At 38.3% G+C, this 17,992-nt stretch overlaps 1 protein-coding gene across 1 annotated transcript; it reads right to left on the bottom strand.

The window, feature by feature from the left end:
* Nucleotides 1-5,306: 5,306 nt before the first annotated feature.
* Nucleotides 5,307-11,607, bottom strand: LOC128739295 (girdin). Its single transcript, XM_053834774.1, has 8 exons — nt 11,252-11,607; nt 9,432-10,426; nt 9,074-9,365; nt 7,266-9,011; nt 6,952-7,190; nt 6,813-6,888; nt 6,467-6,747; nt 5,307-6,411 (listed from the first exon to the last, which is right to left on the bottom strand). Exons 1-8 carry the CDS (start codon nt 11,300-11,302, stop codon nt 5,901-5,903), a joined length of 4,191 nt encoding a protein of 1,396 aa, XP_053690749.1. The 5' UTR covers nt 11,303-11,607; the 3' UTR covers nt 5,307-5,900.
* Nucleotides 11,608-17,992: the final 6,385 nt, after the last annotated feature.

Here is a 17,992-nt window from a genome sequence, read left to right as displayed (position 1 = left end):
GTAAGATTTTCTTGACTCTTTTTAGCTTTTAAGGTTTAGGTAGATAGCCGTACCAAGCCCTACGCTACCGAGTCTCGTGATGGGGCTGCCATCTTGCAGTGCCCTGTTTGTATACGACCTTAGTTTCCACCGGGGTTGGTTACCCGATCTCCGCTAAGGTTGGTCGTATTCCGGCTGGTACCACGATAAGGTAGGGGTAGGAGTTACTGGATAAGAGGCTAAGGACCACTATGGGGTCTGTAAATACCACAAAACCATCTGCATGCACACACATCTGTATTTATGGCAGCTCTGCATCAATATGCCATAGGGTAGATGCTCCAGTAGTTGTGGCAGTACCTATAGTGGTGGAAACTCGAATTATTCCGTTATTTTTGCAGATTTTTGTGCAAGTTTGGTGCTTACCGATAATACTGGTACTGGTAGTTCGATACCTATCAAACTTGTACTAAAAAGTGCAAGAATAACGGAATAATTCGAGTTTCCACCACTATAGGTACTACCACAACTACTGGAGCATCTACCCTATATGAATAAAACCAGTAAAACGCTTTGCTTTTCCCTCGTAAACTTATAGGAGAAATAGAACAAAATTAAGGAAATCTATTTTAAAATCACAATATCTTGTTTGACCGACCAGGGCGGTCTGCTCTTAGTGCACCGATTTTGTCTATTTAACTGTACAACATCTACCAAGTTAAATTTCCCTACGATAAAACTGAACCTTGACGTGGTGTAGGGCTTTTAACTAATCAGTACAACGAAGTGTACAATACTTGACGCTATTTTAAGCAAACTTAGCAAGTATAAATAAAACAAAAAATACTGGCAGAAAGGAGAGAGAGACCTAACACGTACATGCACTCATTACTCTCTGAGCTCGCTGTTGCTGAGCATAGGGATCACGAAAAAAATCCAAGATTTTAGTTGCCACCCGTTATTAGCTTCTTGGCTGTTGTGCATTGGTATCCAAAATTCTATTCAAATTCTTGTGAGCAATTGGCGATGCCAACAGTGAAAGAGATTTCGTAGGCTGCTCGCGCTTACAGGAAATCTCGTGCCGAACTGTCAACGCGTGAGTGTTGACAAAAGCAAAAAGACTTCCCTTTCTTTTTTTCTCACGCAAAACCCTGAACAATATCAGCAACGCTGGCAAGGCCAATCAGCTGCATTATCACATTAGATCAATATAATGGTCGCAGTGGTCTAACCTTCCAACAAAAAAAAAAATCAGCTGCAAATAAGCATTGTCAGCACAGCACTATAAGAGAAGTAATAGTTAAGCAGCGGTATATTACGCCAAAGTAGTTTTTAAGTATTACTCAGCCCTGGGCATGGCATAACCTTGAGGATTGCTTAACTGCAACCAGGTCCCAGGGCTGGTCTGTATCTTTACACAAATGAAAGATGCACACTAGTGATGCCAAATGTGGTGAAGCCTACCAAAAGTATTTTTGAATCAATTTATTTGGCAGAACGTTCAAAATAGTAGCAAGACGTTTGAAGATTCGATTTACGAATCTTAATTTATATACATATACCTTTTTTCTATTGATTCAGGGCTTTTGGTAAGGTTAATCACAAAGATATTACCTTTGACTTGGCTTGCCCGAATCGCGAATTCTAATCTATCCAGGGCAGTTGCCCAAGGGGTTTTCGTCTTTTTTTTCTTCTTTCAGTTTGTTTTCGCTGGAAGACCAAGTAAATGTCGACAAACTAACACGACCTGAACAAGAAAAGAATCTGGAACAACATGATAACAACAATGATATGGACCAATAACTGATTCAGGTGATGTGACGGGCTACAGAGAATCCAGGTAAAGCTAACAAAGAAAAAGGCAAGAGAAAGGTAACGAACCAGTGATATTCAAAATTATAATGTTTTCTAATAGGATTAAATATTACTAAGTTTATTATTATTTCTTCAGCGAAAAACATAACATAGTTGCATACTAAATGAAAACTTTCCTAGAAGCGGGTGTTAGATTGGTCGACAGTAACTCAAAAATTCATTAATACATTTGACAATCAATTGAGTTTTCTTTTCAGTAGTTTTCAGAAGTATTAAGCGAACAAAGTTTAGATTCACGTCAACGTAATGCATATATTGCCATTATGCACATATCAAGTATGTACACTGTTGATGGAAATATGCGCATGATGTTAGTAAAACATTATTCTAGTGGGTGACATTACCTCTAAAGACTCAAAAAGACAAGATTTAGAAATTCTAAAATCCTATAAAGTATCTTAAAATCGATAAAGCATTACTAAATTCAAATTTGCTTCCCGACTTGTTTCTTAGTTAAGAAAGGAGAAACGTTCGACGCGACATACCTACTCATCTGACTCGTTTTCAGACTCATATTCAGCCACCATGAACAACTACATCACACTACAGTCAATTTGTTTTATTTTGAAAACCTATCTAAAGACAGTACTGGCCAACCAGTGTTCAACCGGCCGACATAGGCTAGTCCGTCTGGAAGTACTGTTGCAAGATAGAAGCTAAAATTTATTATTCTTTTGGGTTGAGCCTTGAAAATCAAGCTGCCAAGCAGCTCCAACTCAACACCCCACAAAAAAAAAAAAGTAGTTTTTAAGTATTACTCAAGGTAACTTACATGCTTGTTGATTACCTGGATAGTGTGCATCTTTCATTTGTATGCAGATACAAGCCAGCCCTGGGACCTGGCTGCAGTTAAGTAATATTATGGCAAGAGCCCAGGGAATTTTAAAAGCTTTACTTTTTATTATATTATTCAAACTTCCGGCCTGAATGGTATCCTTATAAATCAAAAATTATTCTCAAATTCTCTTTTAGTATTCACTTCGACTCCGCATCCCGACCAAAACCGTTCCGGTTCAAATGCCGCCACTTTGACTTTTTCAATATCAGAGAGTAGACCACTAGATTAAAGTGACCAGATTTTTTATTTTTGGGTGAATGCGGGATATTGAATGGCTTATTTGCTAAATCGGTTCGGTAGTAAAGATGGGATCATTATCATTTAGAAATAGCGCACTTTATTTCCGCGATAGCGGCGCTCCCAGTTGCCCTGGATGCTAGCTTTTGGTAGCGTTGTTTTATGTATACATAGTTCTGCTCGATATATTTCTTTCCCAGTTTAAAGGTAACGTGGTTCTGAAAGTAATTGTGTGCGGTCACCTGCAGAATCCATCAGTGTCGGCTCAGGAGCTGACGAGGCTGACGGATTATCCTAAAAGAGCTGTGATGGTATGAGTAATTGACGGATGCAAGGAAACTCTCAGGGCTGTCCGCAAGGCGCAGGCCGGACGTTGGAGTTGAACTCTTGATCGTCAACTGCGGTTGAGGCTCATTCGGAAAGTCAAGGTTGATCTCAGCATCACGGATTGTGCTTTGGCGAAAAAACTGAACACTGACCGCTGCTGTACTGTACGACGAATCCGTTTCGGAATTGCTACAAGTGTTACCGAGTAAGTGGGGAGCCCAACAGAAGCACAATAAACAAAGGCTAGAATCCGGTCTCGTGGGCTGTGCGGTCGGGTGGTGACGAAACGCGTTGCATGTGGCTGACTCGATGATGAAAAAGCTCCAGATAAGGCCGATTTCAGCCAAACCCAGAGGTTAAATTCTTCATGCTCTGGCTCGCGGTAGGGTTTGTAGCAGATTCGAGATTGGTTTTGGGGATGGGTTCGTGATAAAAGGTCATGACTTGGCAAGGGATCTGTTTCATTGGCATTCGTGTGAAAACCAGTGTTTTGTAAATTGTGACGGATAAGAATTCCTCACCAGTTCATCTCAAAAGAGCTGAATGCCCAAATTGTCCCCGGGTTCATCCAATATTGAAATACTGGGGTGGATAATGAGGCGAAAGCTGAAGGTCAGGGAATCAAAAGTCACGAAAGCACAAGAGACAAGGATATTGTCCCTACTTCAAAATGTTGCGACAATGTATGGTGAAAGTTTGTCACTATTGCATGGAAGTTAGGACAAAGACAAGTTATCGTAGATGTTTATCGTGGATACAGATGTTTCGTGACTACTATGTTGTTGCCTGCGAAAAAGACACACTACTGTATGCAATACGTATTGTACGCAACAAAAGCAATCCTAATCATGTCACACTGTGTCGGCAGTGGCAGTGTTTAGTAGTTACCAAGGTAACGTTGGTAACGTTTGTACACCAGACTTTAAGTGAAAGCAAACCAATTTTTTTCCTTAAGGTTTTTGCTGTTTGTCCCTTTAGTTCAAGTTGCTGATAAAGTATTGTCTTTAACCAGCCAAATGGCGACAAAGACATATTTTATTGTATACCTGCATCACCAACAACAAACGCTGTTGTATCAAAATATATTGCGACGGTTATGAAAAATCCGCCTGCAGCGGCGATGATAACGCGCTCACGAGATAACCGCAATATTAAAATTTAGGTTTTATGGTTTGCAGTTCTACAAAATAACAGTTTTGTAGCATGGTTTTCATGAAAAACAATTGATTTAGTAAATTTGCATGTATTAAATTGCAGAAATCTGCTCTGCGGTGATCTTTTGATGGTTTGGTTCAACAGTCAAGATAACCGCGATGTGAGGATTTTTCTTGCAATCTGCAACATTCTCATCGAAAGTTGTCCTGCTTGCTGGTGTGAATGGATATTCATTTGTCCCAATATTTTGTTATCGTGACACATTCTGGTTGCTACGTATGTTAGTTTTATAGGCAGAGAATAACTGGTTTGTCGATCTTCGTTTTTGTCGGTTTGTTTCTGTCTACGTATGAACAAGGATATTTTGATTCCCTGGTGAAGATGAAGAGAACAGTCACCAGCGACGCTGACGAGCGGTGCCAGCAGTAGGTTTTTTCATGCAATGTAACATAATTTCCTATGTTTCATCTTTAGAAACTGTTTCGATAAAAAACTAATCAATGCGGGACGCTTAGTAATCCGGGACAAGCCATCCAAATCCGGGACGTCTGGTCAGACTACACTAGACTGTCCAGGGACAGTAGAATGCAAAAATGTTTGGAGGTAACAAATATCTCTAAGTGCTATGATTTAATGTTGGTGTTAGCATTAGCGTAGCGAAAGTACCTATAATGAATTGATGTTTTTACTTTCTTAAAACTCATAGTTATGCGTCAAAATTTGTTCTCTAGTTACAGGCAACTTTTAGCTCCGTGTATATAAATGTGATGGTTTGCTAAGAACAATTAAACACTTGTTAAATTTAATTTTGCAGAAAATATGTTATTTCACTGGGTGAATTTTATTTTGAATATGAAAATTTACGATTTAGATTATCATTAATATTTGTCTGAGAAAGTTTAAGTTTATTACAAAATATTTTAAAACAATACTAATACAAAAGAGTTATAATTATAATAAACAGTAGATTAATCTATCACATTTATGCATAATTCAAGCTACGATACTATCATGGAACATAGCGGCTATATAAAAATGAGATACGCGGAAGTCCTAATAAATACAGTTTTTTACAACTTTACAAATGCTAATCTTACAATCCTGTAGTTGGTAACGAAGCAGATTCAGAAACTACAAGAATTTTTTTCTCATTAAAAATCGTTGTTTAAGTTCGCGGCCCTAATCACTATGCACCTAGCTTTATTGTGCGAAAGTAAAAAGTACTGAAACACTCTAAAGCGCTATTATATTATACTAATAATAAGTTCCAAGGCTATTTAAAGTCATGCTTTCCTGTAGGATTGTTTCAAATTCCAAATCTCATGTATAATTCTGTCTGTTACTGCATGGAAGTTACTAATAGAAAAACTTCAAATGCTCTGTCTATCGTTGCTCGTTGCGTTGCTTTAGTGTTGCGATAAAATGCATACTGTTACTAACTTAATATTTCGTCGAAATACCTTATCTATTTAAGGTATTAGCTTTATTCTCATACACACCCATATTCATACCAAATGGTACTTTCTCTATTTTTTGCGTCGTTTTTTGATTTTTTGTTGGCAGTGTCTTTTGCATTAACGTCGTCTGTTACTGACCCTGCAGTGCCAGTGTTTGTTGAGGGAGAGTTCCCTGAAGGATTCAGATTTACTACCATTGTTTGTGGAGCGGTAGTTGATTCAGTAGTTTTAAGTGTTGTCGTTGTAGAAACTCGATTGAGCAAAAGAAATGCCTCATTATTTCCTGTAGTTGTATTTGTACCGGTGCTAGAAGTGGTTGCACTAGAAGTATTTTGGTTGTTACCGGCTGGGTTTGTTGAATTTATTGTCGAAGGAGTAATAGTTATTGATGATGGTGGAGGAGAACCAGATGCACCGGCAGCTGCGTCAGTAGAAGCAGTAGATTCGGAATTGGCAGCACTCGAAGCCTTTTCATCCATCAAATATACTGTTCTTCGTGTTCCAGCTGTTCCAAGGTTTAAAGCATCGTTCCCAGAGTCAAAACTAAAATGATCGAAATTCATTTTTTGTGATAATATTATTGATAATGTTTATTCACCCTGGAAAACTATTTCTGTGTGCCTGTGTTGCCTCGTCTCTACGAGAGGCCTGTAAACTACTTCTAATGCCACCTCTTAGCAAACTTGTATTTAAAGCTTCATTATTGGGTTTCCGTTGTAAACTTTGACGCGAAACTGAATTTCTTTGTAGCAGATTCGTGTCTGAAGCTACCGAATTAGGTTCCTCTATACTATTGTCGGACTCATTTCCACCGGATTCTGACCCAAGTGTAAATTGAGACTGAGTTAAACGCGGTTCATCGACCCAAGAGCGACGATTCTGAAAATTGTGCACAATTTGATGAAAATTGGAACGAACAGCATCATAAATTATTCGTCTCTTACACGATTTGGAACCCGATTCATGAGTTCTGTGCCTGCCTTTCGTACTTTTTTGACAAAATTCATTCCGAATGCTTTCCTGTAATAAATAAAAACAAATACGTTAGTTCGCTAATCTTGTCATCAAAAGATCGCGACTTACTTCTTCGGTGAACAACTATCCAATTTCCGGTAATGTTCCATAATTTTCTCCTCTAGCTTTTCTTTTTGGCGATGCAAATTATTCACTCGATCAGTAAAGTTCTTTTCTTCTTCGTGATAGTGCTGTTTGTCTTCTAAAGAATGCCCCAGAAGTTCATGATATTGGGCAAAGAGCTGTGACACGTGATCCATTAGCGTACGCCTATCTATATCCAAGCTCGAAATCGTTTGTCCAAGAATCTAAAACAGAAGCATATAAAAATAAATCTCAAAGTTCTCAATCGCAGTTAGGAACTGCTGGAAAAAATGACTTACCTCGCATTTTTGATACATTTTGGTACATTCTATCTCAAGATTAGTAATGTGTTCTCCCTTGTTACTCAATTCACCAGTTAGCTCAGTGTTCTGCAATTTAAGTCGACTATTTTCCGCTCTGCAAGCACGATATTGCTCTTGGCGATTTTTAAACTCTTGCTTCAACCGTTCACTGGTTGTAAACAAGCTGCGAAAATCATCTTTCAGTTTTGAGTGTTCCGCTCTCAAGTTCGCCAAATTTGTCATGCTATCTTTCATAGAGGCTAGTTCAAGTTTGTAGTCCTCCACTTGCTTTCCAACAACCAGAGCATGTTCCTTGAGTCCTCTGTTTTCCGTCTTAAGATCGCGATTACAATTTTTCAGAATTTCTTTTTCGCCATTGAGTGAATCGTATTCGCTACTTAGCTGCTCGTGTAGACATTGTAAAGTAACTTGATCGTGCTGAAGGGACTCGTAAGCTTGCTTCTTTGCTTCAACTTGTTTCACGAGCATATCCTTTTCTGCGGCCAATTGAGAATTAGCTAGTTGCAATGCTATATGCTGAGTATTTAAAGAGGTGATCTGCGATCCCAACGTCGCTACTTCCACCTTTTGACGGGCATTTTCAGCTTGAAGAGATTCGTTTGCTGATTGAAGAGATTCATTTGTTGCTTGCAGAGTCAAATTTTCATCTTTCAACTGGTTTAACTTGAGTTCCAATTCGTTCGGCACAACCGGTTCATCGCAGTTGGAGAATTCTATGTCTTTTTCAACTGTGTATATTTCCTGTTTATGGCAGAGCACACATATATCCGCTGACTTTCTAATCTCTTTACCAGCGTTAAGAACAATTTCTCGCACAGTTTTAAACGATTCTGGATTTTTGCAAAGCTTTTCTACAAACACTTCGACATTCATATCTGTTTTTTCTATGTCGCTATCGGATAATCCCAGTCGTTCCAAATTTTGCTTTACCTTCTTGGTCGCTAAAGTTCCATTATATAAATCTTTTTGCAAGGCCGCTATGGTTGAATCCTGTATCTTTGTTTGCGAAAGAAGTTCTTGGTTTGTTTTCTCCAAATTCTGTATCTTCTTTTCACTGATATCGCTTTCGCCAAGCTGTTTTAGCAATTGTCCTATATCCTTTTCTCTTTGCTCCAGTTTACCGACATGTTCGTCCAGTTCGACATCTTTTTGTTCTAATATTTCTTTGTATTTTACAATATCCTTTGCTTGTCCAACATTTTCCTTCTCCAACGACGACACTTTTGCATTAAGCTCATAGAATTCTTTCTTAAGTGAACCAAGTTCCGCACATCGCTCGTTCAGTTGATGGACTTCTTTCGTTTTAACCTCTAGGGATCGCTCTAAGTCTGCAGATCTTCGCTGAATACTTTCACATAGATTCTGCACTCGTTGCTTATCTTTAGTCAAGCTTTCGATTTGTTTTTCCAAATCGATTTGACGAATTCGGTCAAGCTCCCGATCGTTACTTTGCTTGTCCAAAACATGCTGCTTAGCGTCAAGAGCATCCTGCAGCTTTTTGTTTTCTTCCAGAGCATTTTTGAACACACTTTCCAGTTCTGCATTCTGTTGCACTTGGCGATTACAATTTTCTTGCACTTGTTCCAGACGAAGAGATAACTTTTTCTTATCCTTTTCCAGCTCCAAAATTTTATTGGATGATTCGTGGAAGGAAGATTCTTTGAGACTGTCTAAGGCTGCTAGAAGACGACGGTTTTCCAATTCCAATTTTAATGCACGTGACTGAAACGATAAAACACAAAATTACTCGAACTGAAAATATAATCTAACATTCATAGCCTTACCTGTGCATTGCTGGTTAACTGATCAGACAAACTGTTGTCGTTCGAAGGTACGTCTTCTTCCGTATCTGAATGGTTTTGATTTACGGCTGCCTCCGGACCGGACATTAAATTTTTCGTTGCCAATTGTAATTGTACGTTTTCCTCCAACAATTCCTGCAGTTTGCTTTTATCTACATCGCGCTCTAGTGACATATCATTGAGCATCTGTTTGAATTTGATTATTTCTGTTTCTAAAACCATAACCTGGTCGCTTCGCTTTCGAGAACGAATCAGCTGCTCTTCCAACATTTCCCTGTGAAGTAAAATAATAACGATTAGCGAAAAAGTTTACATAAACACTTTATATTTCGGAACATACTTGGTTTCATGCAGCATGCGGTTGTCCTCTCGCAACTCTTCCACTCTAGATCGATAAAATTCAGCATCGGATAACTTTTCTCTTAGTTTCTGAACTTCCAACTCAAGACGATCCGCTCGTTCGCCTCGTTCGCGCAAAACATCGACCTCGTCACGATAAGCAGCAGCTCTTCTGGCTTCCGTGCACCAATCCTGATTCTCTACTAGCAATTTATCGTATTGGGTACTTTTATGGTCCAACTCTTCTTTGACTTCCATCAACATTTCGGATTTTTCCTCCAGCTCTTGGCGCAGCTTCCTCAATTTTGATTTGTAATCAGCTAGCTCCACGGCTAGGTGATTGTTTTCCGAACATGTGGAAGGCGTATTGGCTGAGCTTGTGACCGCCGATGAAGAATTGTGCAAGCTCGTTTTCGAGCTAGAGCTGTTTATGGTGTCCGTGTCTGACACCACCGAGGACATCCACTTACTGTGGTATTGATCACGTTCTTTAGCTAGTCGCACAATATGTTTGCACATAGTTTCCGATGGAAGTTGATCTAATGCTTCCTGTGTCAGCACCAAAGTTTGACTATCGGTCACTTGTTTAATAACTTCGACAATTGCATGTTGTGTATCTAGATCAAGCTCCTTTATGCGCGCGATAAACATCTCTTTATTCGGACATTGAACTGCAGCACCAAGGAGCAGTGTGATCATGAGTTTCATCTGATCCAACCCGGCACGTGATTCAGGAAACTGGCCTAAAATTGCGCAGTCCGGTAAAGTTAGTATAGTTTGGCCAAGTTCTTCATCGTACAAGTTGCGCAAATTTCGAACAATAGCGTCAAAGTTTCGTGCACGACTCGACGCTAGCGATATCCCTTCTATATTCTTTAGCTTTACTGGATGATATTGTGGCTCGGGATCTATCTGAAGATACACCGCATGTAGAATGGTTCCATCCAACAGAGAAACATATCCGTCGATTTCGTGACGTGGAAGGCATGACTCAATCTAGAATAAAAAAAAAGATTTTTATTACATTACTATCTCTTGATTGCGAGATTCATACAAAATCTAATAATAATTATTTAACATTTTCACCGCAAAAAGAATGCATGATGGCAAAAAATCGTATAAACCGGGGTATAACAACAATAAATGGAATAAATCAAAGCTTTTGGATTACAGCATAAATGTAAAAAAAATGTATAAAACTATTCTTTAGACCCAGAGTGCAGACAAAGTCAATTTTTTCTAGCGTGGTTGTGCACTTTATCGAAAAAATATTGAGAGAGCGCTTTCGGACACAAAATCTTTAAATGTTATTTTTAATAAGTATAGACAATCAAATAGTTTAAACAGGATGGCTCCAAAGATTGGTAAAGGACAAACAGCCCACCTAAGAATCCAATGCATCTCCAGCTGCCTGTCACAAATTCGTGTGAATTACTTAATTTACTTGCTTACGACAGGTACAGTCAGTCTACGCTCTACCTAACACGAGCATATATCGAAGATCAGTTACTGCAGAATGTAGTAAGAAATTACCTACCGTGCAAGCTCAAACTCAGATATTGAATTTTACTATCGCAGTATCTAGCAACTAACTGCCTAGCAGTATATTTTACAATGTTGGTTTTCACTTTAAAGTGAAAATATATGGTTATTTATTACGAACACTGTTGGCATGATCGGGTTGAAAAACTCTGTTTTTTAAATGATTTTATTTAGCGGTTGTATTAACAACAAAACTATAGTATTTTACAAACCTATCAATAATTCCAAGTTCATATAAATATATATTTTTACAAAGATTTAGGCAACATCCAAACTCACCCACGAAATAAGTGCTCCATTTACGAATTCTTCAATCTCGCTGGTCGACATTTTGCTATGTCTCTCTTTCACACGTTAATTACTCGACAAAAATGATCACACCAATCGCTTTTGCTTATTTTCACAATATCTTGCACTTGATGGCAGGTTTTTTAAATTTAATTTGAAGCACACGTAACAAAGATTCACGGCAAATACACAGCTAAGTGCATAACTTGCACCTTAGCTCCAGTTTTTATGACCTTTCTTACTATGTTCAATCACTTAAAACACCTTTAAAATATTTGTAATAACATAAACGTTCCGTCCACTCTGCAGTCTGCACTCTATTGACTTTGTCTTCTCGAGCATGAGAAATATAGTAGTGCCATGCCGTAGGTAGAAAGAAATACTGTCGGTGTAGTCAATGAAAATAAATCTCCAGGTGAGAATGATGGCTTCTGTTGTATTCGTGTAATTATCATTCGTGTCACCAATACATGCATGCCACCCTTAACCCTCTAACGGGCAACATCGTAAAACCAATGCTTTCAAGCCAATGACATGAGCATGATATTCAAAGCTCAAACATTACTGTTTTAGTGGAATGGGCATAACTTCTACAATTTTCAACTGATTGTTATCATTAACCCCTTGATTTCTCTGTTTTTCATCGATCTTTAAGGCCCACAGAAAATAAAATTTACAAAATGCGTTAGTCTTTGAAATTGATGCACTGCTGCCAAAGTTATGACGAGCAACACTTCAAAAGGTCCAATGTGCAAATAAGTCATTTTCTTTGCGTCTCCTCTCTTACGTTTATCACAACGCTAGCTGGCGTTGTTGGCTAGCGAATCCTTCAGAAAATTCGGTTGAGATGCATTCATGACGCCGTAATAAGCTCAAGAGAGACGCAAAAAAAATCTCTCATGTGCCCATTGGGCCTTTTGACATGTCGCTCGAGATATTTTCATTTCTGTACCTGTACTTTGTTTTCTAAGCAAAATTTCAAATTTTGCGTATGTCTAAAAAACTATTCTACTTAAATTTTTTTCTGACCTTATTTTCGGATTCAACGACCAATTTTACATGAAAAATCACCTCCAGCGTACTGAGTTCACGATTTTTGTTATATTTTGTTAACTAGAGCTATTTTTTCATGAAATTTCATTGAGATCTTTAAAGGTCAAATAAAAAATTGAAATAAATAAATAAATTAAATATAACGAAAAGAAGCTCAAGTGTCGATTTTTATGCAAAAATAATTATCTGAGGGAGCGCCAGCTAAGAAAAAATACAGTTTCCCTTTTTCGTTTTTTATGTCTAGCGCTTTACCCAGATATCTTTTCAATTCAGATAGAATATATTACAGAATTGAAATAAATCATGTAAATTACTGACAGAAAAAAATTGGGCTCAATCATTTTGTTCTAGATGTCCTTTTTCTTCAAAGATAATAAAGGGAATATTTGCGCAATCGTTTTTTTCGGAATTTTCATGAAGTCTAGATTTTGAAAAATGATAACTTTTGAACGCATGGTCAGACAGAATGTTGTTATTATTATATAAAAATGTCAAGAAATTCGGGATAAAACCCATTTTTCATATTATCAACTCAAACAAATTTCATATGTGGCTCTGAAACTTCAAAAGCAAAGGCCGCCTACAGATGGTCTTACCCGTTAGAGGGTTAACTCATCATATCAATGAGAACATGTACCCAGGTGAGAAAGAAGGAAAAAGTGAAAAAGCTCAAATGCCGCTTCTGTCTGTGGACAGTTTTTTTTTGTAATTTATATCGTGTAACTGATACAATGTTTGTATTAAACAGAAACGGTTGGTACGAGACGTCCCTGTTTCTTCCTCCCCTGTTGATTCATAAATGTATTTATGTATGAATAAATTATTCACACAAGATTCATTTAACAGAATCGTCTTTGCGGCAATACTTCACAGTTGACCTGGTCGATTTGACTTTTGTGAAATATCTGGGATATTTTACACATGTACAATACTGGCAAGAAAATAGTTTGAAATATTTCTATGATAAGAAACAATTTAAATTATTTCCAGGAATCCTTTATTGTGCTGTGATAGTATTAATAAGAATAATAAGTGTAACTGATACAATGTTTGTAAGGGCATAATTTACATCTCCAACGAGGTAAACAAATTATACCAGTGCACACGAAAACGAAAACAGCGTAAATTTTTACATTCAGTCTAAAGCATAGCTGCTGTAAATAAATATTCGATAACATTTTTTTGAACTTAATACAATTTCTAGCCCCAGATTAGCGGACTTAACAGTGAACGTATTCCATTGCCATCAAAAACAATCATTTCAAGTATTCACTAAATCTAAGCATAACTAACAGGCAGGCGCTGCACAAAAACTTTGTTAGTACAAGCTGGTACCGTTGTTAAATAGTAGACATGTAAATTCATAGAATATATTCGTAGAAATACTACAGAGACTATAGATTACAGAGGCGCCGAGACACTCAAAATCCGCTAAATTTTGAAACAAAACGGAGAGTATCTTCATAAATAAAGGTAACTCCGCTTTCGTTCAAAATTTAGCGGTTTTTGAGTGTCTATCGGCGCTTCTGTAATCTATAGTCCCTGTAAGAAATACCTCTCGCCATATTGATTATATTTGCGACATTCGCCCTTTTGCTAACTCTATTTAGATTTTCCTTGCTTCGACAGTTACTTCCACAGAGCGCAGGCGTATAAAACATGGGGGTAATAAGGCAATTTATGACGACAGTTTATGGTTTATATTTGAGCAGTGCAGCTTGTTGTTTACATTGTTACGAAGAAGAAAAAGGAAACACTTCTGGTACCCGCTCACACTTACACGGAATCGCGTCAGGGAATTTGTGATATCAAAAGCAAATATATTTCTGTCTCTCTCTTTGACTAGTATCTGTTGTCGTTACAAGTTAGTGTCATGATCATAAACAAGCAAAAAACATAATATTTTTATGTCGAACTTGTTCATTCAATCCGGATTGGAACTGGATGAACTTTTTGTGTCCATTTACTCCTACCTGACAGATAAAATTCATCCAGTTTCAACCCGGATTGAATAAACAAATTCGACATTAGACGTCACGTAAAATACTTAATATGCTATTTTATTTACGTAAACGTAGCATCCTGACACTAAAAATATGGTTAATCACCAGTTATACGATTTCACGCATAGACAAACAGACGTGACTATTGCGTTAATTTTGAAGAGCATATTTCGTAACATAGCCGCATAGCGGCACTCGAGTTTTGCAGCTTTCAACTGCTAGCAGCTGCAAAATATTGCTTTCTAAAGTGCTTATTAGAGGTTGTTAGTGTGCAAGCCAAATACGTGTGACGAGGTTTTTGAAAGGATTTTTTTTCTATGCGTAATGCCTGTTTGTTTGAGGTTTCCCTCCCATGGGTAGGTGGTTTGACGCGTACTTCGGCCAAACGACCTAAAAATTCTTAGTTCCGCATGTAGAATGTTTATAGTTTAAGTTGGATATATGTGTAGTATGTAGTATTGCATAATTTAGCTTTATGTGTAGCATGTGTCTCGTAAAGCGGAATGGAGCGAAATCGAACGGATTGGATTTTAAATTCAATCCGTTTGGGCCGAAGCACCGGGAGGGCTTACTCAGTTCCCTAGATGAATTGCTGGTATGCACAGAAATTTCTCTAGAAAACTGAAACCAAATCCTACCCACCATTCATGAGATTTTGACTTACTCATGAAAATTAAAATGTATCGCTAGTTAGAACGAACGAGTGTTCAAAAATGATGTGATGTCTTTATTTGCGTAATCGAGACATTTTCTATGAGATTGCCATAGAATTTGTGGCTGTTATGCGATTATGGACAGCACAGCACTGAAAAATATACACACACGTACATGTATACATGTGTATGCATGTATGAGTGTGCATGGGTGTATAGGTACGAATGAATATATGTTTGAGTGTTCTATGATGAGTCGGAAATTCTTCTTATACCTATGCTGCCAAATTACAATTATTAATGGGCAGGAAGTTATAGTCAGTAGCTGTGTTCCTGTGTCAGTTTCCTATGCTATTACTATTATTACTAATATTGCTATCGTTGCTGTTACTGTCACCTCTATTGTATTGTTTTGGATGTAATTATAATTATTTTTTTTTTTTTTTTTTTTTCCCTCCTTTATTAGAATGATTTGCATGTCTTGTGACTAACCGCGTTAACGGTATTCAACTAACAACATAAAATGATCATGAATGACGCTGTTTGTCTCCCAAGGGCCTTCCTAATGCTGATGAGCCTCTGTCGGAGAGTCCATCAAGTCGAACGGTGGCAACTCACCGGCGGCCTGCTCCTCTCCATTCATGCGGCTGTCGTCGCGGTCGGACTTAGTGGATCTCTCGAAAAGCCTTATAGCCTCGATATATATTTTGTTCTGTCCATTGCCCAATGCTGGCAGACGTCAACTGAAATTCCATTTCTAACTAAATCTTTTTAGAGTTAAAACTTCTTCAAGCAAAAACAGGTATTCGATTCTCTGGCTGATTCAAGCGATAGCGAAGGGCTGTCCTCAATCATTTCCACTTCCTAAAATGGGGTCATAGTACATAATATATGGCCGTGGTATGAGGATTAATTTTTTTTTTTTTTTTCGATTCAATACCATCCTCACAGAATTATCAACGTCGTTAACATCTTATTAAGTCTTGCTTTAGTGACAGCTTGCACTTAAGATCTAACACGGCATATATACATATCTCCAAGTGAAGTTCTTTTTGATCCACCTCATCCCTTCTTAGTTACAGAATCATTTCAATTGACCACGGTCTGAAGAGCATACCGACAAATCGGTTGACTACCGCTACAAATATGCAATTAATGCCACCGGGAATAATACGAGCGAGTACCAGTCCCCATTATATCGCATCTGCTCTATTTTTCGGAAGTTCAAGTAGTTTTTCGATAGTTCTGGGCGATAATATTGCTCTTGAATAATATTCCGCACAAAATATTCGAAAATTTACGCCATCAGCTACAATACTGCAAAGATGGTAGATAAAGAGGCGGCTGTGGCTTTTAATGAGCATAGGTTGTTGAACAGCGCTGGGTCAATCGTGATGACATGGGTATTTGGGAGATGAGTAGCGTCCAGCCTAGCGAGTAGTTAGTCGGTAGTAACATAGGTGATGGTCAGACATAGAATTCTCGTGATATTACTAACTTGAAAATTGCAATCAACATGTTGACTAAAAATTTCCTCTTTTCTTTTCTTTTCTTTTCTTTTCTTTTCTTTTCTGCCTGATCTCTATCGCTTCTTCTCACGGCAACAATAATGTTGCCGTGAGGGGAGGCAAGAGACCAGCCACAGATGACCACACTGGTGACAACGATGGAGAGGACGGCCGGCGTGGAGCCTGCTTTAGGTCCAATAAAGATTGACTACGAACAAGATGAGGAAACAAACAAAGGAAGGAGAAAACAAGATAAGTACAAGCCATCTTATGCTATATTGACCAAGCACACAATTATATCAAGCCAAGTTCTGTCACTCTTCTTCCGCCCATTAATCCATAATCACCAATACATTATGGAGCTAGCGTAATCCGCACGGATTCTTTTAACATTATCACAACCACCTTATCTCAGCCCTGGACAGACTTGGCTCTAACTGCCCCACCTTGTGCTGCAAACAGAAACAGAAACAGAAACAGTAATGCCTGTTTGTTTGAGGTTTACGGGCCGATCTGTCAAATTTTGGATCGAATCGTGATTGGCTAATTGGGCCGACTGACTGTTGTTAGAAATTTCTAAACTCAAAAATTCAATAGAATTTGATCTTCAGGTGCTTTTAGTTGGAGCATGGCCCAACTGGCGAAGACCCAATTAACGAACCCTCAATTACCAAACCTCCAATTAGCGGATCACTGCTGTAAATGATTTCGCAATAAGAAAGTTATAACTACAAACAAACTAAGATTATTAAAGGAAGTAGATATGTCAGCCTTTGATTTCCTTATACATCAGTAAAAAGTATGCCGTCAGCACTATCTACTGGCGGCAGGGTTTACCAGACCATCATTGTCTGTGTATCGCCTTATTATTTTATACAAGTGTTAGAGACAGCTGATATAATTGAACGTGTCCCTATGAGAACGCTTTACAAACACTATGACGTGTCAGTAACCCCTCTTGCCGTCAGAAGCCACTTTACTGACGATTGAATCTGCGAAGAGTGGCGTATATCTATGTTCTTTAGTAATCTAAGCTACAAGGCTCGAAGTCTGAAACTTGTGCATCAACACAAAAAGCGCAATAAATATCAATATCAACAAATTACCGTGTTTCCTGTCAACGCAAAATGCCCTACTCGCGTGTTCACTTGTTCAATATTGTTGTTGCAGTCGTAAACTGCAATAATCGACGTGTGACATTCGGTTTTATTCTTGTTCTGTGTGTCGCAACTACGTCGCAGGTGGTGCGCTGTGTTCGCACATTGATGCGCTATACAGCGCACCACCTGCGACTTAGTTGCGACACACAGAACACGAATAAAACCGAATGTCGCACGTCGATTATTACGATTTTCAACTGCAACAACAATATCTTTATGAAATATCGATATCGCATAAACAATGTTGTCGATAAGTATCGAAAACTGTTCCAAGTTCAACCCTTGCGTCTGACTCTGCCGTCTCCGTTGTCAATCTAGCTGTCAAATCAATCTGATCTCGCTTTGCGTAAACAAA

The sequence above is a fragment of the Sabethes cyaneus genome, chromosome 3 (genome assembly GCF_943734655.1).
Source record: "Sabethes cyaneus chromosome 3, idSabCyanKW18_F2, whole genome shotgun sequence".
Lineage (NCBI taxonomy): Eukaryota > Metazoa > Arthropoda > Insecta > Diptera > Culicidae > Sabethes > Sabethes cyaneus.
This window is presented reverse-complemented; position numbering and strand designations above follow the sequence as displayed.

Excerpts from the sequence above, each read along its gene's own strand:
- LOC128739295 (XM_053834774.1), bottom strand. The coding sequence starts at position 11,302 with ATGTCGACCAGCGAGATTGAAGAATTCGTAAATGGAGCACTTATTTCG. Across the intron at positions 9,366-9,431 it reads CGCATGCTGCATGAAACCAA|GGAAATGTTGGAAGAGCAGC; the intron begins GTATGTTCCGAA and ends TTTACTTCACAG. Across the intron at positions 9,012-9,073 it reads AGTTAACCAGCAATGCACAG|TCACGTGCATTAAAATTGGA; the intron begins GTAAGGCTATGA and ends TTATCGTTTCAG.